This window comes from Eschrichtius robustus, chromosome 18, assembly GCF_028021215.1.
Source record: "Eschrichtius robustus isolate mEscRob2 chromosome 18, mEscRob2.pri, whole genome shotgun sequence".
NCBI classification, from domain to species: Eukaryota; Metazoa; Chordata; class Mammalia; order Artiodactyla; family Eschrichtiidae; genus Eschrichtius; species Eschrichtius robustus.
This window is the reverse complement of record NC_090841.1, coordinates 55,402,384-55,429,351: the sequence shown is the minus strand read 5'-3', so window position 1 is coordinate 55,429,351 and position 26,968 is coordinate 55,402,384. Positions and strand designations below refer to the sequence as shown.

Here is a 26,968-nt window from a genome sequence, read left to right as displayed (position 1 = left end):
CATGCTTAACCAGGAGGCCAATTCATCTGCCAACCTCCAAGAACATGGAGATGAACATGATAGACAGACTGTCCCCCATCTGAACCTTCATTCACCACCATTCGATACCCCTTCTTCAGGTCCAGATCAGCAGCACATTTCTTGCCAACAATCATTAAATATCCAAGACGACTTTCATCGTCATCTTCTGCTGCAGAAATCTGGGATATATGTCTCTTGGGTATCACCAGAAAATGTGTTGGGGCTTGAGGGGAAATGTCATGGAAAGCAAGACACTGGTCATCCTCATAAATAATTTTGGCTGGGATTTCCTTGCGAAGCATCTTCCTGAAGATCGTGTCGCCACCGGGCCAGACGGCCTGAGCCTTAGCGATCTCATCTACCTTCACCTTCACGGCCTCAAGGTCGGGAGGAGGGAGGAGCCGGGGAGCGGGCTGAGGGCCGGCAGTGGGGAAGGGGACATACTTTATTATTTACCTAGAACAACAACGTGCTAACTGGCCTCCAACCTCCAACCTCATCATTCTCATGTCTACCCTCTACCCCCAAGTGGGAGTAACCTTTCTAAAAGTGCTTATCTGATCACACGTTACTTCCAATTAAAATTCTTTACTGCCTCCTTCGGCTTTCTAGTCAAAATTCAAGTGCTTTCATTTAACTCCCAAGGCCATCTGTGATCAAGACTGTGCCTAACACTCTAGTTTAATATCCTGTTACTCTCCTATCTGAGCTATTCTAATTTTACTTTAATACATGATTTAACTGCCTCTGTTCTGTGCTCACCTCGTATCCTGTAAATGCCTTTAACCTAGCTATTACCACACTTTATTGTAAAAATGAATTCTCCTAACTGTCTTATCTAGTTTAATAAGAAAGTTTCCTTAGGATAGGAATCACATGATTATTGGTTCAAGTATGCTCATAAAAAGTGTAGTGCTTGCTTCACAGTTACGTCTATTTAATGAAAGTTTTTGTATGAAAAAAAATCTGTATTAAAGCCAAAATTTCCCAAAATGTGCAGACACTTGCTAAGTGAAGAAAAAGTTTTCGGTGCAATTAAGAATTAAAGCAAACACTGGCTAAACTTATGACTTTGAATAGAATAAGAGTAAGCATTAAAAATTATTTTAAAATGAGAGGACAAATGTTTAGTTACTGTTTTCCATCTCTGTCTTTAAAGGGGGCCTATAACTGCTTCTATAAAATGAATGTGTATAAAATTCACCTAGATTTATATAAAATGAATGTAAACCTCTAAGCATGTGTTTGATTTGTACATTCCTTAATAATAACCTATTTCCCTTCCAAAATGGAGTGGTTAGTTTAGATTCTTTCGGAAAAGATAAAGCACTTACATTTTTTCCCCTTTTACTTTTCTTTTGTTCCCAGCTCATTTCTCCTTTTTTTTCCTACTAATATTGTAGATACATTGCCAAGATTGTTATGGCAGCTAATAAAGTTTGAAATATAAGACCTTCAAACCAATGTTAATAAATAATTTAAGAATTAAATGCCTCTCACGACAGGGTTATCTTTATTTTATTCAAAAATAGTTTGTTTTATGGATGTTTTATTTCCTCACATGAGAAAACACTGGTTGAAAAAACATGATACGTTCTAGGAACTAATTTTTTCCAAGTTGTACTTCAGTGCTTTAAAAGAAATATATACAGGAACAGATGTTTCTGCTATTTCAGGATACTAAAATAGCCGACCCGCTTGGTCCTAATTATTGATAGTTTACCGCAGCACCAGCCTTGGCTTCTACAAAAGCGTTAGCAGAAGTGACAGGAGGAACACACAGGATTTATTCATTAAGAACGAGCTATAGCTTCCTGCATTTTCAGCTCCAGGCATCACGCTGAACAGTGCCCTGTCATTCAGCAAGAACTAGTCTGAGACAGGAAGCACTTTAGCGTGTTTACAGAAATATCTTTTAAAACGGGCTTAACTATCAGACAGCCCCCTTGTAAAGCTTTCGCTCTAAGAAACTCGGGTAAAAGATTATCACTCCACACTCAGAAAAATCAATTTTGGAGACTGACAGTTGTTCCAGACTGATGCTGGATTTCCTTTCTTCATTGAATTGAATTTCCTGTAGACTGTGAATATACTAACGTTCACCAGGTGCTTTTTCCTGATTTTTTTTTTTAAATCGTTAAATAGCCCCCTTATTTTTTATCAAGTATTCTGTGTATACAGTGGAGAAGACTGTGACTGATAGTTGTTTAAGAAACCAACAACTGGTGAAAAGGCAAGCCTGCCAATTTTTGTACATAAGCTAATAATGATAACATTCATAATAATATGAAGTAACACTTGTTGAGGACATAGTAAATGTCAGGCATCTGCTCACCCCTTTACATCCATTATCCCACTTAATCCTCAACTGAAGCTCTGAAATAATTTTTATCTCCATGTTACCAGTGTTCCTGCTGAGCCTAAGATATTTTGAGTGTCCTGTCCAAAATGACACAGAAATTACTGGAGCAGTAATTTGGCAGCAAGCTATCAGAGTCCGAGACCTGAGTTCTCAGTCACAGTGTTAAAGTGCATTTTGATTTTTAGCATTCCTCCCATTCCAGGAGTAAATAATACATGAATCCATCACCTGAACAACAGAGATCATTTCGATGTGAATGATTTCCAAATTTGTCTCCAAATTTTAGCACCTTCCTAAGCTGCTTGAACTGTATTTCCCAACGCCTAAAAATGCTCTGACGGCATTCACACCCTTTTATTCTAATACTGCCACCACCTTCATTTACGCTCACGAGCTTCAACTTTTCTTTAAACAAACTTAGACTCCAAACAAAACCTATAATTGATTTTCCTCAAACCTCGAATTTAATTTTTTCCTTTATCTGAGCAGCCCTCGTCTAGAGAATAGAGGAGAGGTAGCTGTCAGAAGCGGCTGAATACGGCTTTGGCAGTTACAACGGAAGCAACGTCATGGGGCCTCCCGTTCACTTGCTCTGCTCTCATTCACTTTTGTACTTACTCCCAATTCCCAACACACACATGGGTGCTTTGCTCTGGTGTATCATGCTCTCTTCCTTTCTTCATTGTAAACATATGCTCTTGGGAAAAGATGTAAAAACAAACAAGTAAATGAACAAAAACCAGTACAGATACCTATTAACATTTACCTGTAATCATTTCCTTCTGTATTTGAATCCTAAGAAAGGACTAAAGCTACAGATCTAATGATAGAATTTTATTTATCACAATGCCAGCTGGTAGAGGTTTCACTGAGCAAAAGGACCTTTGCTTATCTTATTTTACATTCATAACATATTGATCAATATTTTTCATTAGCATATTCTCAATAGAAGACTGAAGCAAGAATAGGGAAGAGATCTAGATGTGAGAGTTCTCCAAGAGGTGGTGTACACAGTGATGATGGATATCAGTTGAACAATAACTGAAAGAGCCCCTGGCGTGTTAAAAATGATGTTCCTTTGAGAACCTCCAAGTGGATGAATGGATTTTAAGTGGTTAGAGAAGAAGCAAATGAAAAAAAAAAAAAATTGGATTTCTAATTTATGTTAACCACAAAAACAACAAAAATCATAAATGTACATATTTATTTATTAGCCTACTAATCTTAGAAGTTTACTACTATAATGCCACAGCTCCTTAGTACTTCTTGAGAAATTCTCCCAAGTAAATAGATTTGTCTGACAGTAAATGTATGGTTGTCAACTCACCTGGGGATTTAATGCTTCTCAATAATCTTTTATTTACTTTAAGCAGTTTTCTTTCCTACTTCCTCAAAAGTTATTTCAAATGTTAAAATTTTCCCACAAGTCTCCTATTCAAATACCTTTCTCTACTCTATTCAAAGAAAATTGTCTTGGAGAAAACATAGATGATCAAGATTTGAACTATTTCAAACTTCCACCCCAACCTTACAAATGTATCTACACTTCTGTGTATGTTTTCTTTTACAGTCTTAGAGAAGGAGTTATCCTTTTTCTTGTTTAAAACTAAGCTGTTCACCTGTGTAATTCATCTTACACTTTCCCATCTGCTGCATTATTTGGCTTCATCACTTTTCTCCCATCACTGCTACAACTGCAACCTACTCTTGCTCTCCTTCTCTGAAGTTTTTAAATATAATAAAATCTCCCTCATCCTAAAAAAAATCCCCCCTGATACTTTATGTGTCTTTCGCTTTAACTTCATCTCAAACAAGCCTCTAGAAGGTGTGGGCCATGTTTGATATCTCCATCTCAGCAACCCCCTTTTGGAGGTGACCTCCTATGTCTTAATTATTGGTTCCCTTGTATCTCTATTTGTTATGGACTAGATGTTTGTGTCCCCCCCCCCCCAATTTATATGTTGAAGTCCTAGCCCCCAGTGTGATGGTACTTGGAGATGGGGTCTTTGGGACATAATTATATTTAGATTAGTTCATGAGTATGGGTCGCTCATGATGGGATTGGTGACTCTATAAGAAGAGGAAGGGAAGAGGATCTCCTTTTCTCTCTCCCTCTCCCCACCCCACACCGTGTGCATTGAGAAAAGGCCGTGTAAGGACACAGTAAGAAGGTGGCCATTTACAAGCCAGGAAGAGCGCTCTCACCAGAAGTAAACCATGCTAGCACCCTGATCTTGAACTTTTATCCTCCAGAAAATAAACGTCTGCTGTTTAAGTCACCCAGTCGATGGTATTTTGTTATGATAGCCCAAGCTGACTAAGACACTATTTCACTAGATAGAGAATTCCCTGAGGGAAGGGATTCAGACTTTGTTTCCTAGCATCTAGCAAGGGTCCTGGCACATAGCAGGTGGCAGACACTCGTCTGCAGAAAGGGTAGATGAATACATGAATAACGGATGAATACAAGGTGCCAAGTAATTTTTGTAGGGTTAATTGAACAAATAAATTTCATACAGAGAGCATTTAGCTTTACACTGAGTCATTAAGTGGAGTCTTACAGTAAGCCGTGATTTTGTTTTATTTGAATAAATGTAGTATTTCCATCCTACTTCAGGGAGTCTATATGTAACAGTCCCCAGAAGGAACTAAATAAGTGAATGACAATGACACCAAGATCTTGATGTCATAGACATATGCAGTAGAAATAACATTTATAAGAATAATATTTATAGACATCTTATTATGTGCCTGGTACTTTGCTGACACTTTAAATTAGTTCTCATTTAATCCTCACAGGAACTGAAAATTAGTTTAGTAGGAACTGTGTTTTCTTGTTCCCTGTTCTCTCTCTCTGCAGAATTTAACAAAGTGCCTGCACAGAATAGACACACAATGCGTATTTGTTTTTTACTGTGATTACCCTCCTTGCACAGGATAAGGAAGTGGAATAGATAGAAAAGTTCAGTTACTTGCTCAAGATTACTCATCAAGTAAGTGGAATTACTGGGATTTCAACCCTGATACATTTAACTCTGTAAATGGAACCTTTAACCACTATATTATAAATGGAATAAAACCTGGTAAATCTCTCAGTTCTCAGTAGTATACAATAAGTTCCCCTCCCCTCCAGCACTGCTTAATAATCTTCCTATTGAATGTTACTAAATCACTCAAGAATTAGTACACCCATGACATATAATGTGTTTCCTTCAGAGTACTGGGTCCTAAGTGAGAAATACCAACCCAAACTAGTCACCTTGCTATTACTGGGTGGAGAGCAAGGAAAGAGCTAGAATAAAAAATATATTGCCCCACTTTGGTATATGGCTGATAGTGATACCATTCATGCAAATAACAAACAAAAAGAAGAAGTACAAATTAGAGTGGTTCTGTGTGGGAAATCCATGTGAAGTTATCCATTTGAGAGAAGAGTGGCCTAAGCTATAGATTAAGACTGAATCTAGTAGACAAAATGGTGGTTACAGATTCATCTGTTTAACAAATATTTATGTAATGGCTACTATGTGCCAGGAACTGGAAAAATAGTAGTGAACAGACGGAATCTTTCCCCTCATATTTGAAAGCCCTTCATGCATTCTCCTCAGGTTTCTATTAGCTTTGTTCTTCTTCTCTTCACTATTTCAATCCTTTAAATGTGAATGGATAGTCTGATTGTCTGGGGAGATAGTCACTGGGCCAGGATATATACTATCTACAGTATCTTCATCTTAAAGACTGAGAACTTTTTTTTTTCCTTTCCAATCCCATGCTCAGGAGATCCTTCTGCCTTTCCTGGTTCCAAATAATTAACTAACGTGGTAGACCTAGGCAGAGTCTGGTAGACCAGGTATGACCATGGTCCCTGGTCAGGTAGTACTCATTTTCTCTCTATTTCTGTTCTGGCAAGTTAGACTGCTGCCAGTTGATCCACAAATTTACTCAGTTTTATAAGTTGAATTGTGGTTCCCCCCCCCGCAAATATATTGAAATTCTAACCCCCAGCCCCTCAGAATATCACCTTATTTAGAAATAGGGTCATTGAAGATATAATTAATTAAGTTAAAATGAGGTTATTCTGGAGTAGGCTGGTCCTCTAATCCAGTATGACTGGTGATATTATAAGAAGATGGTCATGTAAGGACAGACTCACATGGAGTATGTCGTGTGATAACAGAAGCCGAGAATGAGGTTATGCAGCTACAAACCAAGGAATGCCAGAAACTGTAGGCCACAACCGGAAGCTGGGAAGATGCAGGGAGGATTCCCCTGCAGGTCTGAGGGGGAGCATGGTGCTAACAACACCTTGGTTTCATACTTCTAGCTTCTAAAACTGTGAGGCAATAAATTTCTGTAGTTTTAAACTATCCAATTTGTGGTACTTGGTTACGGCAGGCCTAGGAAAACGATACCAGCTGTACAGAACATCCTAGATCTGAATTGATTGATGAGACAAATAGGAGATCTGAATTGAGGGGGAAGTTTTTCCAGACCTTGCCCAGCTGTAATAAAATCCCACTACATTATCAGTTCTTACATTTATACTCCCTCCATGGGAACTGCAGGGAAAGAGCTAGGAGGGGAATTACTCGGGAGGAAAAGAGAATATGGCGAGCCCTGTATGAGTCAGGATTCTCCAAAGAAACAAACCAACAGAATGAAAGAAAAAAAAAAAATATATATATATATACACACACACACACATATAAGTATATCATATGTATTTACTGTATCATATATGCATGTTACTAACACAATAAGGTTTAATAAAGTGATTAGTGAAAGGGTGGGTGGTAGAATCTTGGTTATATCACTCACCAGCTTTGAGATCTCAGGTGAGTGAGTTACTCTCCTGCAACCTCAGTTTCCTGGAGCATATGATAATTCCTGCACTCCCAACTCAGAGTGTTGTTGTGAGAATTAACTAAGATGAGGTACGTAGTGCTACCTTGTGAGTTCTAAGCACGATGCAAGTTATGAGCTCATTGAACCTACAAGGTCTCAAAGTCGTCTGCAGCCAGGCATTACTTGGAGGGCTGCTGAAGAAAACAAGATGGTGACACCATGGTCTCTGACCTCTAGGGATTCAGAAATGTAAATGAAGAAATAAGTGTATTCAGTTAGGAGCTTCCAATAGTTCAGTGTGTGTAGAACTCAACGTGTACCTGGAAGTGTGGTAAAAAGTTAAATTATAATTATAGTTAGGGTCCAATTTGAGAAGAATCTCACACATCCTGAGTGGGAGTTTGGAGTTTCATACTAAAGGGAGCTATTAAAGGATTTGCAACATGGAACTGACACGATCAGTTTTATGTTTTCAGACACTCCCTTTGGCAGCAAGATAAGATATTACCCTGCAGAAGACTTCAAGCTCAATGGATTAGGGAATGTTAACTCATGCCTCTAACATATTGTTGATTCTGGACATATATCTAATATAAACAAAAATAGTAATAAAACTATTGAGCCAAAGTTTCAAAACCTATGGTAGTAGCTTAATATCCTATCTTCACACTTGTCTTCACATCTGTGCATTTCTTTTGATGCCCTTTACAAGCAACTGTTCTTATCTCTAGTCAACAAGTAAAGAAACTAAAGCACAAAGAGTTAATGACCTAATATGAGATAGCTGCTAGCCCTTTTCAGAGGCAGAAATAAAATACAGTATAATTCCTTTCCAATAATCAGTGCTGTCTCAAAAGCCAGGTAACAGCAGAATACCTGCTCTGCCTATAGACAAGTACAAAATTCTTGCCGGCATCTGGCTTTGGTTGTCTGATGTGGCATGCTACCTCCTGGTCCTGCTTCACCCCTGACCCAAGAAAGAGAAAGAAATGTATCTGAACAGATCTCTGAACTTTGCTTTGGCCTCAGGGACCTACCGCAACTTCATGTGTATCTCTTCTGTGGGAAAGAAGCATATCTAAGTACTGGTATAAATGGTCACAGAGGCTAGTTGAGTCTGATTCTTGCTAATGCAAGACTTTCTGTCCTTGTAGCTCTTGAAAGTATGTTGTCATAGCTTTGCAGTGTTGAGAGGGAGAAGTTGAGGTGCTTACATGCGACGTACATAGTAAATGCTCAGTAATAATAGGCTATGTTCTAATCATTAGTCCTATCCTAGCTATGCCTTAAGAGAAATACGTGCATAAACAATTAAAAAACAAAGGCTGTAGTCTTCAAGTGAAAATGAAAGAGATGGAAGAAGACATGAAAGACTTTTTCAAAGACAGAGAACATGATACTTCACAAAGTATAAGTATATATTATATAGAATCTGATTGAGAAGTAATAAAAATCATTTTGTTTCCCTAAGACCAGTAATACCAAAAACATGGAAAGAATTATAGTCCATTTGTTACCTTGGATGACTCTCAAAGGAGAATATGTAAATGAACAGGAATTAAGCTTATTTATGTCTTACCCAGAAAATTAATTAGGCATAAAAACACACCATTCCCATCCTTTGCAGTATCAGAATACTCCACAATATGCACACTGCTGTTTGAATTTATATTCTTTTTAAAAAAAAAAGCAATTTGGCATAGTGCTAAGACTGAAAATGAAAGGACTTGATAACATTTGACTTAACTCTAGTACTCATTTACTAAGAAATCTTAGATAACTGTTTAATCTTCCTAAATATCACTTTTCATCATCTTCTTTCCACAAAATTTTTACAACTGGCAACCCGTTACGCAGAGTTTAGTCTGATGATTTACTATCAGGTATTATTCTCTGCCTATTTGCTCTGCATAAAACTTGACCCTTCAACGAGATTGCAAATTTTTATGTTTCTTAAAGTAGTTAGCATAGCACTAAACACATGGATGACTGACTTAAGAAATCTGCTTTTATCTTGCTTTTTATTCTTTCATTTGTTAGTTGATAATCCAGTATGCAACAATAACTCTTCTGGTTAGATTTATGAGGGTAGTACTTCGAAAATACAACCAAACTCTTTGCATAAGTTGAAGGAGTCACCCTCTGTGTTTTAAGACTTCAATGCTATATACGAACTGCTCTTTTTAAAACATAATATTAACTACTTGGATTATTGACTGCATTGTATGCATATATTATTACAAAATGAAGATACAAAAAGTTAAATGCTTCCTATGTTTAATTTCTACAATTCCAAGGAAAATTTCCTCTAAAGAATGATACTTTTCCTGTAACTAGTTATAGCATGTCACAAATTATAATGAAGTACTAAAACAGAAGGGATAACCGTATATTTATACTCTACAGGCACTGTGAGAAATATATTAAATACAAATTCCTAATTTCAGGGTGAAAATGTCTTTTTAGTGCACTCTACCACGGGAGACGTGTTCTGCTTAAACTCCTTAACAAGGAGTTGATCAAGAGGCCTCTGGGCTTTCCATGCCATTTCACTGGAGACATTGGATGTATCTTAAATGAGAAATAAAATGGCAGATGGAACACAAAATTTGGAAACAAGGTTCGGATACTCTGCACCTGATTTTCAGAAATGTTGTAAAGTATACAAATTTATACTATAAAAAAGAACAGAGCCTAAAAAGCACATGATATATGACAAGATAGTTTGAAAGCTCTTCCTGATGAGGTATTATTTTGGCTGGATTATAGGATAGATGATAGCAATCTTTTAAATTTATGGGAACAATATGTTGTCATTTGTACACTCTGTTATTTTCTTCCCAATCCAATGAATGAAACTGAGCCTGCTGTATTAGAAGGAAGAAATGTAGCATCCAGTCAAAGTGTGGATATAGTCATTTTGGCTGTGTAGTGGCTCTAAAAGGCACAATGAAAAATAGCAAGCAGCTATGGAGATTCTGCATAAGCCCAACTACCTTGAAGGATGTAAATAAAAACAGGAGAGAAAGCTACCCTTTTTTCTTCATGCAGGCACACTTAATTTACATTTTACAGGGACGTATTTTGTAAATACAATCTAAATAATGAAGTTGAATAATAAAAATTATGCTTTTCAATAAATACCACTAAAATAGATTTTTAGGTAATTGTTGTATTTAATAAATCAATAAAAATGTATAAAATAGATTCACTTCAAATTAAAAACAGTAAATTATCTTCTTTTATAATCTTAATTTAATTTCAAAGCCTAGAAAAAGAATTTAAATGTAAACATGTAGTTCATGATCAATACATGAGGAGTATAAAATTCTGAAGCATAATAAAAAGTGCACAGTAGATTTATATGTTCATTATTGTGATTTATGGACAGTTTATTATCTTCTTTATACTAACCTCAAAAGAAAACAGTGTCTTTAAGAAACATCAACTTTTTATATTAAATCAGAACAATAAACAACTCAGGGAGATAAAGATAACTTCATTAATGACGATAGGAAGCTGGCTCGGATATAAGTAATTTCCTACTCTTATCTTTTGTTTTTAGTCTCAACTTCAAAGAGTAATGAAAATCAGCTTTTCCTTCTCCTGTTCCTCTCAAAGCTCTTTGTAAATGTATACGGGAAGTTTAAGGCTTTATGTAATGTTAAGATGACATTTGGGAAAGAAATACATAACTACGTTTTTAAACAGTATTCATTTCCACTATGTCCTATCAACAGTACTAAATAATTACTGGTAAAGAAAAGAAAGCCATGACCTGAATCACTGTTCAGCAATTAAAACTAAGAGTACAGGTTTGTGATCTTCAGTTGCTGTAATCCATGCTTTAACCATAAAAATTAAGGGTACAAATACCTAGGACTCCATTTATTAACTGTTTAGTATTACATGTGAAATGATGATGGTTTCACAATGTTGAATGTGAAATGATTTGTATGTGTTTCAGGATATAACCTGGTAACCAAGTGTAATAAAGTTAGCTGGTTTTATTATTAACAGAAAAATAATTTTGCTGAAATGTAGTTAATGTAGAATAAAATTGTAAAGATGAGTTCTATTAGAGGACTAAGCTTACTTTTTTCTTCTTCTTTTCCTTTCTCCTTCTTCGTCATCTCCTCTCTTCAATTTCTGAGACACTTTCCAACTCTAAAGATCTAGGAACCATCCATGAGTTAAAAAATAGCAACCCCCATCCTTCATCCAGATTCTAGTTCACAGTCCCATTTACTCTCATTATAAACTCTTCCCCGGCTCCTGGCAACCCATGCCTCTTCTGCTTGCATCCTTTGCCCTAGCCTATGACACCTCACACCCAGCACGCTTGCACCCCTTTTCCTCTACTTATCAATGTCCATCTCTTCTTCAAGAGTCTTTTTAAACATCACTTCCTTCATTGTCTCCAGATTCTCCAAAGTAATATGGTTACTTCAGGAAATAAAAAGATCTATGTCTTGATATTTAAGGTATTTAAGATGATGTTAAGGCTAGAGATGTAAGAAGGAACCATGTCAAAAACAATTTGGAGGGATAAGCCAACAAATTTGAACTTTATCATGAAAGTCATGGAGTACGTGAAGGACTTCAAGTAAGAATATGTTACATATCCTTATTTGTATTTTAGAAAAATTCCTGTAACTGAAAATAAAGGGTAGATTGGAAGTGAGGAAGATTGGAGCCAGGGGAAACATTTTCTCTTTCAATAATTACGTATGTACACAAAATAGACTACAGGTTTTTTAATGGTAGACTGCATCTTATACATAAGTATTTTATTATCAAGTGACACTGTCCAAAATTTATACTTGGAAGGATACTAAACTTTGATGGTCTATGTAAATTTGGTGACATTTTAAAGTGGAAAAGAACCAAAATATTGTGAATTTTTCACCAATTAATTCAATACCTTTCCTTCTTACACACCCACACACACACACACACACACACACACACTGAAATTGGTAAAGGTACATTTTTGTTAATCAAACTTTAAAAGGACAAATAAATGTATTAAGTGAGTATGTAACCATAATCATAACTGTTTATGGCCTGGGAGGCAACAGGTTCTGTTATAAACTTTGAATAGAGAAAATTTTTTAACATTTCTTTGGTTCCAAGATTATGGTTGGCAAGTTATTTTCCCCCAGTATTCTTCATTAGTACATTTAGGTTCTCAAAGACCTTGGTCTTATTTGTTTACAGGGAACATGGCTCAATGCTTATTGCAAATAAATCTCACCTAAATTTTATGAAACAATTCATGAAAAATTCTAAGGATGAGAAAAAAATAATAAGCAAATGCCTTTTCCTAACCAAATATTAACAAAATAAAGGTCATTTAACAGGTGAAAATTCAGATTCTTTTTAACTACCAAAATTAGCATAAAGAATTAAATAAATGAGAGAAACAGAGAGTGACAAGTATTAAAAGAATAAATTGTCTTTTATCTGAAAATCAGTGGGTGATTATACCACACACTTATATATGCACACATAAACCTTACATGGCTGAGTACTTTGTGTGTATATATTGGAATTATTTCATATGTAACAATTGTGGAATCTGAGACAAATATCTAAACAAAACCAATGGCAGTTTTATATTCCAGTTTTCTATAAACTTGACCAAGTTTTTTTGGATTGGATGTAGTCTGATAAAATTCATTGGCAGTTATCAGTACCAAATGAGATGCACTGGAACCTAGAGAGATTAAGATCAGACCCAGCAGTTGGTGCATGTCCACAAAAACGCCCACAAAACTAGAACAGAGAAAAAGAAAATTGGGCTTTTTTATTTATTTTTTTGAAGTATAGTTGATTTACAATGTTGTGTTAGTTTCTGGTGTACTGCACAGTGATTCAGTTATATATATTATTTTTCATATTCTTTTCCATTATAGTTTATTACAAGATATTGAATATAGTTCCTTGTGCTATACAGTAGGGCCTTGTTGTTTATCTATTTTATATATAGTAGTTTATATCTGCTGATCCCAAACTCCTAATTTATCCCTCCCCCCCTCCCTTTCCCCTTTGGTAACCATAAGTTTGTTTTCTATGTATGTAAGTCTGTTTCTGTTTCATAAATAAGTTCATTTGTGCCATATTTTAGGTTCCACATATAAGTGATATCATAATGGTATTTGTCATTCTCTTTCTGACTTACTTCACTTAGCGTCATGATCTCTAGGTCCATCCATGTTGCTGCAAGTGGCATTATTTCATTCTCTTTTATGGCTGAATAATATTCCATTGTATATTTGTACCACATCTTCTTTATCCATTCATCAGTTGATGAACATTTAGGTTGCTTGCATGTCTTGGCTATTGTAAATAGTGCTGCTGTGAACATTGGGGGTGCATGTATCTTTTCAAATTATAGATTCCTCTGGATATATGCCAAGGAGTGGGATTGCAGAATCATATGGCAACTCTTATTTTTAGTTTTTTAAGGAAACTCCATAATGTTTTTCATAGTGGCTGCACCAATTTACATTCCCACCATAGTGGCTGCACCAATTTACATTCCCAGTGTAGCCAGGCTCCCTTTTCTCTACACCCTCTCCAGCATTTATTATTTGTAGACTTTTTAATGATGGCCATTCTGACCAGTGTGAGGTGGTACCTCATTGTAGTTTTGATTTGCATTTCTCTCATAATTAGCTATGTTGAGCATCTTTTCATGTGCCTGTTGGCCATCTGTATGTCTTCTTCTGAGAAATGTCTACTTAGGTCTTCTGCCTCCCAAGAATTAGGCTTTTTTAATCAGGCACATTCAGGTTTAAATTCCACTTTGACCACGTAGCATTGGCTGACCTTGAGCAAGTGTCTCAGCCTTTTTTGAATTCTGTTTTCCTATTTGTAAATGAAGATAATAATATTAACCTCAAAAACTTGCTGTAGAGATAGTATGAGGGAACATATGTATTACACCTAGTGCAGAGTCTAAAGGCAGTGTAGGTGCAATAAAATGTAGCTGTCATGTAGTTGCAAACAGAATTGTCAAAAAGAAAAGAATGCCATTCACAGCACAAAATAGTTAAAATGTGATTATTTCCAGAGGGAAGGATATTAATGAAATAAGGAAGATTTAGAAAGATTAATAAGAGTGTCCTCTGTAGGTTGAATTTTAATATGCAAAATCGATGGAAAAGGGAATTTCAGACACAGAGAACATAGGAAAAAGTGTCAGAATATTTGGATGTTTTAATATGAGTAAGCGGTACTGTTTGACTGGAGTGAATTTGGGTGTAGTCATGAAGAGTCTTGAAAACCATGCCAGGATATAATTCAATTCTTGAAGAGCAATTGACATGTTTTGAACAAGTAAATATCATTACATAACATTTTTCCCTTTACCAAGATTATTTCTCCGCATTTTGATTTTTAAAGCCAATGATCCTATTAAGAATACCTAACAAGTCATTTTTCTCCTCAAATGTGTAAATTAAGAAAGTATATATATATCAACATTTATTACAAATCCTATAATATATTTTTAAATGTTTGGGAAAATTATTTTTATACCCTTAGCAATGCTATTTTAACAATTTTGTCTCAAATATTCTGATAAGGAGAGCTAGCAGTCATGTATAAAACATTTCTTAGAATGCTTTATGAAGAAATGTATTTCCTAATTTGAGGATGTGATTTTATCAGAGCCCCCCCGCCCCCAAATTTGTCTGAACCCATGATGAACCATTCTTCCTCTCTACTCCTTGGAAAGACCTTGTAGTTTCTTTTGGAGCAGACAAAATTTCCCCGCTACTGCGTAAGAAACACTGGCTGATCCCCCATCCAGTAAACATTCAACGGAAAGAAAACAGCTGGTGTATGAACGAGAAGCTTACTCACACGTTTCAAGATAACTTCAGATTAGATTCATCCTTAGATTATTCCAACCCACAATGTTTCTGGCTTGAATAAAAAAACATATTGAGTATTTCAGGAAGGAGTGTTTGTTTCTGAATGCCAGGCTCTGTGTTCAGCCTAGCAGAAAGGCCTCTTATCTCTTTGGGCTCCCACAGGCTTGTGGAATAAAAGTGAGTTGTGCATCGTTGGTTTGCCCTGGGCTCCAAAACCATATCCAGCTGCCTGTGTCATGCTCTTCATTCAACAGATGGAAAATATTGCGTTGCAGTTCAGTGCCAGGAAGGGAGGCTCATTGGGAGAGGTGAATCGGGGCCCACAGAGGCGCCCAGGCCTTGTGCATTCCAGTTAGGGGTTAACGGTCAAGGAAAGTCGGAGTTCACTGAGGCAAGACAGAGAGAAATGGCCAAGCTGCTTCTGTGATTGATGATCAGTGGAATGCAAAGGAAGAAGAGAGAGTAAGCACAAAAAGACATTTTAGTGTGGAACACAAGCATTGGTAATGACTGTTACGACTGCCTCGGATGATGATTTATAGTGTTTAGTGGTTCTGAGGCACATCCATTCACCTCGGGTTGCTAATAATATGCAAACCAAGGGAAAACGCTCAAAAATAACAGAGTTCATCACAACCCCTAAAGCTCTTTTAAAATTTTGCTTCTTCTTTTAGTATTTTATGTCCTCTCACAATATCTAAAGTCATCCACCTAGAAACAATTGCACAGCACCTGAGTGGAATTGCAGTTCATCACAATCCCCAGAATCATCTGCCCACCTCTCACTAACTTCAGAGTTTATTGGGCTTATATCTTTCTTAAGCTACACTTTAATGTGGATGCTTTTGTATTTTCTGACTTTACTTTCCTCCCTTAGTATCGTAGGCCGTATCAGCCCTCCTCAAAACGATAATGACGAGTGCAGACCTAAAGAGACAATCTTACAGATCCAGGTGATGGTACTCATTAAACATATTCCACTCCATTGAGGAGAAAACTACAGGCTTCACACAGGGAGAGGAAACCGTAATTTACTCAGTTCATGAAGACACGTTCCTATTCCTGAGTGGCCTTCACAGCAAGACATGCAGAGACCCGTTTTAGGGCAAAGTACAGGACAGGTAACATCAAATCCAGGTGGCTGCCCAAAATTCCTGATGACCCTGGTAACTCCCAGTAAGACATACATGTTTTCTTTTGCTAGAATCTCTTTTTTTTTTTTTTTTAAACATCTTTATTGAAGTATAATTGCTTCACAGTGGTGTGTTCACCACTTTATAACAAAGTGAATCAGCTACACATATACACACGTTCCCATATCTCCTCCCTCCCGCATCTCCCTCCCTCCCACCCTCCCCATCCCACCCCCCCAGGCGGTCACAAAGCGCCGAGCTGATCTCCCTGTGCTATGCGGCTGCTTCCCACTAGCTATCTATTTTACATTTTGCTAGAATCTCTTTATCCACATTGAATGCCTTTTGTAACAATGTAGAAAGTAGACAAATGATCAATAGATAATAGATGATTGATAGATAGACAGAATATCTTTCCCTCCTAATACTGTAAGTTGCCACTTTATGTGCTTACTATGTATCAGATACTTTACATTTATGTTTACCTCTCTTGATCCCTATGTAACTCTACAAAGCAGGCTCCTTTCCTGGCTACAGGTTTTTTGATATGGACCTGAAGTCACAGTCTGAAAGTCACACAGTCACTACCTGGCAGAGCCGGTGGACCCATTCAAGCAGAGGCCCAAAGCCCATACTCTTAACTGCTCTGCCAGGCAGCTTTCGTTGGATGAAAAGACTCAAAGAATAAACCTAAATTCAAGAACCGTACTCCCTTCTGACTTGAAGAATTCGTACTGTTGCCTCCCTGCTGTGCTCAGGAGCTCGATAGACTTACATCAAGGAGCTGTGGCACTGAGACTGAGACAGAAGAGAATGGGACCTTGAAGTTAGCGTGGTTCAGCCACGCTCTCGGGGCTTAAGTCACCCTACTCTGGGTTTACATGCCCCATGCACTAACTACCCTCTTTAATCTTTCCCCTTTCCACTTTGCCCTTTCCCCTTCCCCTTCCCCTTAACGGTCTTCTACTTTCTTTGTGGTTTATTTTTTGCTCACTTACAATAATCCAGCTCATCGCAGTCAGTGTAAACAATTTCATCTTTAACAAAAGATATTTCAATCAAGCTCTGAAAAGTTCCTGTAGACCCATAGGAGAATACTCGTAGGACTGATCCAGTGTTGTAGTCAGTAATTATTTTACTTTAAATTTGAACACAATTTAAAGTGTATTCATCTAGAATTTTTTTAAAGATCTGGATTTGTCATTGGTACACTAAGCAATTAGTATATTCCACCACGTGAACTTAAGTACTGACACCTTTTTCACAGCAACCACTAGTGACAAAATCAATGAATGCTGCCAAAGTTATGGTTGCAAAGGGGAGTCTCCATTATGTTTCTTCAAGTAATGGATGATTTTGCATCAGAACTGGCATGGATAGAAGGAAAACAGGAATCACCAACATGGAACCAGGTCTCACCGAAACCCAAACCTGTAGAACCATAACACATGAGAAGAACAAAGTAGAGGATTAAATCAGGATTTAAGGTGTTTTCACTTCGCTGAGAAATTTTCCTGCTGCCCAAACCAGGGATTTGCTGATGTCGACTGTTCTACCAAAGGCAGGTTCTCTCCGCTTTGATCTTGTTTCTGCTTCTGTACCTGAATGTCTCACTACAGCTCAAGTGCAAATTCCTTTCCTTTTTCGGTATATCTATCTAACTCCAGGTTATTTTCATATTTTGTAAGTAGACAATATCGTTGGCTTTATGTTATAGGTAAAAAACATAAGTATTATAAACTCATATCTTCCTGAAATAAACTAGATCTTGCTTTTCTGACAAGCAACAGGAGAGAACTGGCTTTCTTAAATGCATTTAGGATATAAATCACCTGGAAATAGGCAACTGCAGGGCAGGTTAGCACAAAGTTTTGCCCACATCTTGGCCCTTGCTTGGTGTCACTGTAATCCTTAGTTTTTCTCAACTGTTCAAAGCATGTGTTCTTTCACTGCAACCCATAAAATAGAAAAAAAGAGAAAAGGTAACTACAGAGTTAGGTATTCAAACCTCAGTGAGCAATATTTCAGAATATTACATAGGAACAACAATAATCAATATGCCTCCTTTTTGGTAGATTTTATTTTCTTGGCTTAATTTTGAAAAATAGAATTCCATGTTTGGAGAGCTGATTTGTGAAAGGCAACGAATTCCAATCTCTTTTACTCGTTCAAAGGAAAATTCCTTGTTAGAAAATACTGTATCGAGTCATATGTTGGATAAAAATGATTTCCTACTTTGTCTGAGAAATATTTAACCTGAAAACCATTACTGTATTTTTAAATCAGTTTTAATATTAACTTTCAAACTTAGAAAAAGTACTCCATCCGCTTAGATGTCTGGAAGCCAGAGGTGGGTGAAGCAAGAGAGAAATTCCATGGCATGAATACAGCCAAATGTTCCATTTATTAACATTATTCCTTATACCTATTTTGGGGGCTGATGGCATCTAGATATCTGATATCAAACTCTATTTACAACCCCTTTAGAGAATACAATTGTTAGATTGAAATGGGACAATAATTCAGTTGGTCAAAATTTGTTACCTAGATCCTATATACTGGATTTGATGATTTTTCCAAAGAAAAGAAATCAGGCTTTATAGTCTAATGGAGGAAGAGACCCAAGAAGCATTAAGGAAATAAACCATAATATGAACCACGGGGCATATTACAGTTAAGCATCAATATGTAAACATCAATACATATTATTTATAAAAAATAATCGTATGTTTTCAGGGTGGGGCTTACCATGAGCCTGAGGTTCTCTCACAAGCAATCCTTTCCTGATTTGCTCTCAAAGGGATTCACCACACGCTCACTCAGACACACACACACACACAACACACACATCTTTGTGCATAACTACCATTTTCCTCTCTCTGCTCACTTATGTCTTGAATTGCTTCACTTAGAAAGAGAACTTTCCCAATACACTAAGTTTAAAATAGAAATCATTTGCGGGAGGAAATTAATAAATAAATTCGCAGTCCTGGTAGTGGTGAAGATGAAGTTAAAAGATTTTTGGAAAAATTATTTTTAATTTTAAAGAAATGTCAGTTGATTCTTTTACAGTCTGTTATAAATTATAGCAGGACTTTTCCTACAATTTTTGGTAGACTGGATGGGATCCTGAATGAGAGGAGGAAAGTGAAACTAAGCTATATACCCTGTGAGCGTATCCTTCTGTAGAATTAGTCGGATTTTCAGGAGAAAATAAGCAAAAGAACAAACCTAAATGTTTTTGCCATTGTTTGTTTTGCTCTTATAACTTCTCATACTTACACCTCTGCCCTACATAATGCTTTCTCTGTATTGTCTCTGTTATCTCTACCCCTTGGGGACACACACACACACACACACACACAATATATGTGTACATTATATGTTTATACATATAATACATGCATATATATAATATATGTATATAATTAGGCTAAAAATAAAAATCAGTTTGAAAATCTAAAAACAGATGTCACATCTGTGTTTCCAAGAGGTTGTTAAATAGCAAAGTGAACCACAATGTATTATTAGCATGTGTTTTTACATTGACCATATCCCTTTACTTGCCTGCTACTAATCCTTTCCTATTTCTTTTTTTAAGACTGAAAACCCTGTGTGTGGTATTTGCGTGTGTGCATAAATAGAAATCTTAAAGAAGTTTCACATTAGTATCCAGTGCATGAATAATTATTAAAATGATTATTGAAATAATAGCTAATAACTAAAACTTAGCATCGACAATAACGTATCCTGAGAATTAGAATTAGAACTAATCACTATCAGTTAGAAAATAATGGGAACCAAGACTATTACTTATGTTCCTCTATCTCTTGATCTAAAAAAAAATCAATAGAGAAATCGCCTCAAAGAAAACTACATAATTAGAGGGAGATTAAAGGATAAAATTCTACACTAGCAAACCAATAGCAATACTCACTGCAGCGTTTTGATGTGATGCTAAGGGCTAAGTGGTTTGTTCAAATCCTGTATCCCTAGGTCCCCATCTTCTTTCTGCAAATCTCTTTGTCTAGAACAACATGAATAAGTTCTGGAATTGAAAGTCTGATATTGACAATAGACTCAAAACATCTCACCTCTGCTAAAGTGAATATGAAAGATTTTGGCACTGTTTCTCTAAGACTTTTCATACTATGTGTTAAAACTAGAGTAACCTGGGATTACTGTAAATAGGTATAAAATCTATGTGACAAAGGCATTGCCTTCTGGGGGAAAAAAAAGCTGACAATAACCAATATAAAATGAAGGTATTAGAGGCAGAGGTGGCTCTTACCACTTCTGATGAAAAAGAAGTTACGTGTAGAAAATCCTGGAAACAATAATTAATCTGTAAGAGTACAAGCAGACAACCATTGTTTAATTTAGGAAATGAATGACTTGAGTTTTCACTCATAGTCTTACCAGCACAAACATAATCAGCATTACCTCGGATATCAAAGAACAGTAACAACGATCTTGATAGCAAATTTCGCAGGATTCAGGAGAATTAATAAAAATTCTTTTAAAATAGTTTTCAGATCGCCTGAGGGTCACTGTTAAAGAAAACAATGTTGTTATAACGGCATGTTGTTTAGATCAGTGGATCCTAAGTGTGATCTTTGCACCAGCAGCATCTGCATTTTTGGGGCATCTGTTAGAAATGCCAGTTCTTGGACCCCACTACTGAATAAAAAGTTCTGTGGAATCTAAAAGAAAACAAAACAAATGAGCAAACAAATAGAAGCAGACTCATAGATACAGAGAACAAACAGGTGGTTGCCAGAAGGGAGGGGGATGGAGGAATGAAAAGGAGAAAAAAAGAAGGTAGCTAAGTGAGGTAATGAATACACCTTACATATACACAGTTTTTGTCAATTATACCTTAATAAAGCTGAAAATTTTTTTTAATTAAAAAAAAAATTTAATTCTGGGGTAGGGCCCAGCAATCTGTGTTGTAACAATCCCTCTGGGTGATTCTGACTTACGGTAACTTAAACCATTGGTTTACATAAAGCCACCAAGAAAACTAAATTATTCTTTTCAAATTGTAAAAGAACAGCAAAAGAGGGAGAGGCGTATAACAACACAAACTAACTTTGTGAGCATACTATCACAAGAGTTCAAGTAAGAATAAAGAGATACTGTGTTAAATCATAATACTGCCTTAATTTCAGAGCATTTTACAAAATGTATAAAGCACTTTTCCACACAATGCCATACATTATTGTCCTTATAACATCCATGGATTATTTGTCAAGCATATCCTTGTATCAGATCAACTTTCTAGGGATAGTGAACTATAAAAAGTGCTGAATATCAGCAAAATAATTTACACAGATTAGTGATAATATAACACTGTATCCAAGAAAAAAAATATTTGGCAAAATATGAAAGAATCCTAAAAAGGTAATGCTGCATTTCAGAGAAGGACATGTCTGGGTATAACTGCTGCTTTTTTTTACTCTTTTCTTTTTTATTTTTCTAGTCTTCATATTGGGTGACCTGCAATTACACTCAGGGATATTGTCCAGAGTACAATTTTTCAGCAACGGGAAAAAATTTTTGTAACCATATTACTAATCCTTGTGACCTGCATCCTTCATAAGGAGAATTCTGAATGAAGCTTTAATGCTTATGAATACTTTTAGCTCCATGGCCTATTTGTTATCCCTAGGAGGTGGGTATTTAATCTGTCAAACATTTGTAAAACACCAAAAGCAGTATGGCCTTTGACCTGGGTCACTAAAATTGTACCCCATTCTAGTGACTTTGTGATTTCACCCAGCAGGTCCCATACATTTGTACCGTGCCTTATGAAGCATTCAGGCAGAGTATGATCTTTGACTTCTGGCCACCTGTGTCCCATACTTTTTGTGTGAAAGAAATAAATGACAGGCTTGGAGATTAAGTCTAGCTCTCCCTTTTTATTCAGGTGTATTGCCAGCTGAGTTGAATGACCCATGGGTGCTTTAATTTATAATGTTTTTTTTACTGTTATAACTTGTAGCAATGCATGTGTTACCGACAAATTATCTTCACATTCTGTGTCACAAATACATTCTATTCTTTGAAGTAGGTATATCAAGCCAATAAAAAAAACTAACACAGTGCATGCACACATACATATATATCCTTAATTACCGCATGTGTTTTCCATATTAATGTCATCATCATTGTTTTTAAACCAAGGATCTTTGACATTTTGGAATGCTTTTCATGGGTCTACAAGAAAGTTTTCTATATTACTATTCCAGAACCTATCCTGGGGATAACATTTGGAGATTCTATTGTGAGCAAGTTTCATTTTATCAGTTTTGAAAAGTTCTATGAAAATCTACAACAAAAGGACCTCACTTAATAAAGCATAAAATCTAACTCTTCAGTTGCCTGTCACTTTAACTCACTCATTCTAGGGATGATTATTGATCTCTAGAATGTACCAAGAACTATTCCAGGCACTGTGGAAAATATATAGAAGGGTTTCTTCCCTTTAAGAGTCTGATAAAGGAGCTAAGACAGATGCACAAATAACTATAGCATAGGGTCAGATTGCCCACGTTCCAAACCAGAGGTGTAAGTGATGGTTTATGAGGACTTGGCTAAGAAAGATGGAAAGAGGCTTCATGGAAGAGGTGACGTTTATCCTAAGGTTTGGATGATATATAGGACTTCAACAAATATAAGTAGAGAAAAGTAAGAATGAATAGAGTGACATTAAACAAGAGAAAGAAAACAACTGGGCCTTTTAAGCAAATGTCAAGTGATCCATACTGAATTGATAATAAAACAAGTGAAGGAAAGTTGGGAGACTTAAGTAGAAAAACATGGAGCGAACTGGATTGAGGAGAATATTGAATGCCATGCTAAGGAATTGCAACTTTCTAGGAATGTGGAATTGAGAGTCATCAGATTTTTTTTAGATCAAGGGAATAAATTTTAACTAGAGGTTTTCAAAATAAAATTGTACCAATAGAAAAAAAGTCACGATTGGGAATTCCCTGGCGGTCCAGTGGTTCGGACTTGGCGCTTTCACTGCCGTGGGCCCAAGGGTTCAATCCTTTGGTCTGGGAACTATGATTCCACAAGCCGAGTGTGGCAAGTCTAAAAAAAAAAAAATCACCATTGTCAGAGTCATGTCGAGCTGCTTTCTACTTCCAAATCTTAAACTTGTTAGTAATATGAATAAGTCTGTTTCTTCTTCTTCTTGTGCCTCAGTTTTCTCACATGGAAAAATTAGGGATAATTACTTTTCTATCAGGGTCCCTGTGAGAATTTATTCAGGTAATACATGCAATGCATCCGAACAAATACATTCTTTCTTTATTTTTCTCCAAAATGTTAATGAATGGGGAATTGAAGACTGGAAGTAGAAGGATAAAATATAAATGTGAAATTAGGTAGTAATAGAATATTAATATTTTATTTTAACATAATTTTGTATAAAATATAATGTCTTCAATATAGACTACATGTTTATAAGATATAGATGCAGTAGAATATTTAGCTGGTCTTGTTTACCCTACCTCATTTCAAAATCATGGATGAAAATTGAAAATTATACTTTAGTAGTGTGATGAATTGGGCAATTGGGATTGACATGTATACACTGATGTGTATCAAATTGATGACTAATAAGGACCTGCTGTATAAAAAAATAAATACAATTAAATTAAAAAAAAGAAAATTATACTTTAGTTTCAAGTCATAAACCTTAACCACATATATAATATGCTCCAATATTTGTTTACACAAGTTGAATGAGTCTCTTTATTAAGTATTGATACTTAGTGTTGTCTCAACTTAGACAACAGCCTATTCTACTTTGGCAGATTTCAGAACAGCTTTAACCCTTTAAAAAAATATATATTCCCCCCTCACACACATACATATATCTAAGGTTGTATTTTATATGATCTTTACATACGCTGCATATGAAATAGCATAAGCAGGTCAATCAATTTGTGAACTTGTTGTTAAATGTTAACACAGTTCCCAACTCCGATATGAGCAGTTTGAAGCATGTATTACATTAAGTTCATTTTTTTCTACTTTTCAATTCAAGGAGTGCATTAAAAAAATCAAAATGGTCACTGTGAATGACTAAATGTCTCCTGTCACAGTACCTGATTCAGCATCCCATTTATAGCATCCCCCACCAAAAATCCTCTTTATTGAATTGCACTGCCTTTTTGAAGATTAGGTCATTAATAAATAATGTGGCTTCAGATTTTACCGATTTGGCTGTGTTTGCAGAGGCCACCAACTCTGTCAGAGGATGTCATCTGGAGATTGTTATAGGAAGGACGAGTGGTGTTGAGATAAAAACATATGTAAATAAATAAGATTAATGAAATCTAAAACAAGTATGTCCTGAACATTGCCAAATCTGATTCTCAAATTTTGTCTTCTCAAACCTCTCCCCTACCCATAACCCTCTCCACCACACCCAAATCTTCTATTGGGAACGTCCAAGATTGTGAACTGAAGCTGTTGAGGGTCTGAGACCAGAAGCCTGAGCAACAAAGGATAACAGAGCAGGGAGTGGCAAGGGCATGGGACATGGCTGAGGGACTGCAGGGCTGCAGAGAACATCTACACATAGGGGACGCCTTTCCTATCTGGAGAAGCATGACCTCACCTGTGCCCTCAAAGTAATGGCTCTCACATGTGAGTTCTGTGTACACATTCCTGCATCCTGCAGAGTCTCAGGAATACCTGGTGGGTCTCTGCTTGTCCTGAACAAGACTTATTTCCAAACTTAGAGATTTGAGTTTGGAATCATTCCTACATTTTTAAAACATTTACTCACTTTATGGCGGTATAACTGACATACAAAAAGTTGTACATGTTTAATGTATACAGCTTGATTGGTTTGGAGATTAACATACGCCTGTGAAACCATCACCACAGTGTATGTCATAAACATATCCATTACCTCCAAAAATTTCCTCCTGCCATCTTTATTTATTATTATCACTTTGGGGGGGTGATAAGAACACTTAATGTAAGATTTAGCCTCTTAGCAAATTTTCAAGTATACAATGTTGTTTACTATAGTCACCATGCTGTACAGTAGACCTCATCTTGTATAACTGAAACTTTGTACCCTTTGACTACTCCCTCCCCTTACCCCTCCCCCAAGCCCCTGGCAACCGCCATTCCAATCTGTGCCTCCTCCATCACGTTCACTAAACCAAGGATATCTCTATAAATGTGGTGGGGTTTGTACTCACATATGCTGAAGGCTGGGATGGATTTTTGCCTAAGAAAGTAAGACGTTTCATTCATTTCTGAGTGGCCAAGCTCCCCTTGGAAATCTTCAGTAGTTCTTTTGCTCGAAGAAAATAGGCCATGCATCAACTTTCACCAGGGAAAGTTTATACAATATAAATTCTGCATCTATTCCAGAAATACACAATCCAAATAACTATGTAAATATATTGTGATAGGGTACTGAAAATAGATGGACAGAGGAAGACAGTGAGGAAGGGGATACATCCAGTCTCGGATTTCTTTCTTTTTACTTCATATCTTCCCTCCCCACTCTTCACACCTCTTCTTTCTTTGTTCTCCTTTTCTAATAATTCCGGGATGGAAATTGCTACAGGTGCAAGATATTTAAAGTGCACAATATGATGATCTGATATACATATATATACATTGTGAAAGAATTCCCACAATGAAGTTAATAGTTTCATCACCTCACATATTTATCTTTTGGGTTCAAGTTCTATGTCTTAGCAAATTTCAGTTATGCAATACAGTGTTATCAACTATAGTCACCATGTTATACATTGGATCCTCAGAATTTATTCATCTTATAACTGAAAGTTTATATCTTTTTGCCCATCACTCCCTATTTCCCCCACCCCCCAGCCCCTGGCAACCGCTTCTCTACTGTCTGTTTCTATGAGTTTGACTTTTCCTACACTCTGTTTATCTCATAATCTTCATTGTTATGGAAGATTTTATGAGAAGCCAATAAGCCTCAGATAAGAAGAAGGCAGGATGACCACTCATGGGCATATGCTGTGACTTTGTATGTTTAATGTTAGCCAATGGAATATTGGGATTCTTCTTTTTTTTTTCTTGGAATATTGGGATTCTAAAAAGATAACAAACATGTTTTCTGTTAAAGGGACAGTCAGAGAAATTGAGATTGGGAAGGCCCATCCAAGCAAGTTGACATGGCTGCAACTTATTATTGAAAATTAATTTATTAGAATTCTATATTATACATCACTCTTGAGTCCTTAGTTCATGGTATAGTATGGTGAAAAATGTATCTTTCACCTGTGCTGGAGGCTTCAGAGCTGACAGCCATACCCTGGACCTTTATAACTTCATTAAGCTGACAAATGTCACCTAATGAGACCTCCTGGGAAGTGATTCTGGTATACATTGTCCACAAGGTATATCTAGACATCAATAATAAGTGTGTTTTGTTTTCATAATTTTATCCAGGTGTATTTTGACTTATATTTATCAGTGGTCAGTGTATGAAAGTATTTTATATTGATACCATTCATTATGTATTTGGCTAAAATATTAAGGCCATAATGATAAAGTAGAATTTATTGATGAAACATTTTATTGCTCACTATAAATATAAAAAAAAAGAACCTGAAAAAAATCTTTGCAAAATACCTTTAAAATTTGTGCTTCTAAATGAAAAGGAACGTTCTAGCAAGAATTTTTACCATCTAACTTATAGTAATAGTATGTAC

The 26,968-nt window shown here is 36.3% G+C and overlaps 1 protein-coding gene across 1 annotated transcript; it reads right to left on the bottom strand.

The window, feature by feature from the left end:
* On the bottom strand, positions 1–25,421 carry LOC137751871 (adenosine 5'-monophosphoramidase HINT1-like). Its single transcript, XM_068526524.1, has 4 exons — positions 25,372–25,421; positions 23,209–23,342; positions 20,664–20,794; positions 1–434 (listed from the first exon to the last, which is right to left on the bottom strand). The coding sequence occupies exons 1-4, from the start codon at positions 25,419–25,421 to the stop codon at positions 6–8; spliced, it is 744 nt and encodes a 247-aa protein (XP_068382625.1). The 3' UTR covers positions 1–5.
* Positions 25,422–26,968: the final 1,547 nt, after the last annotated feature.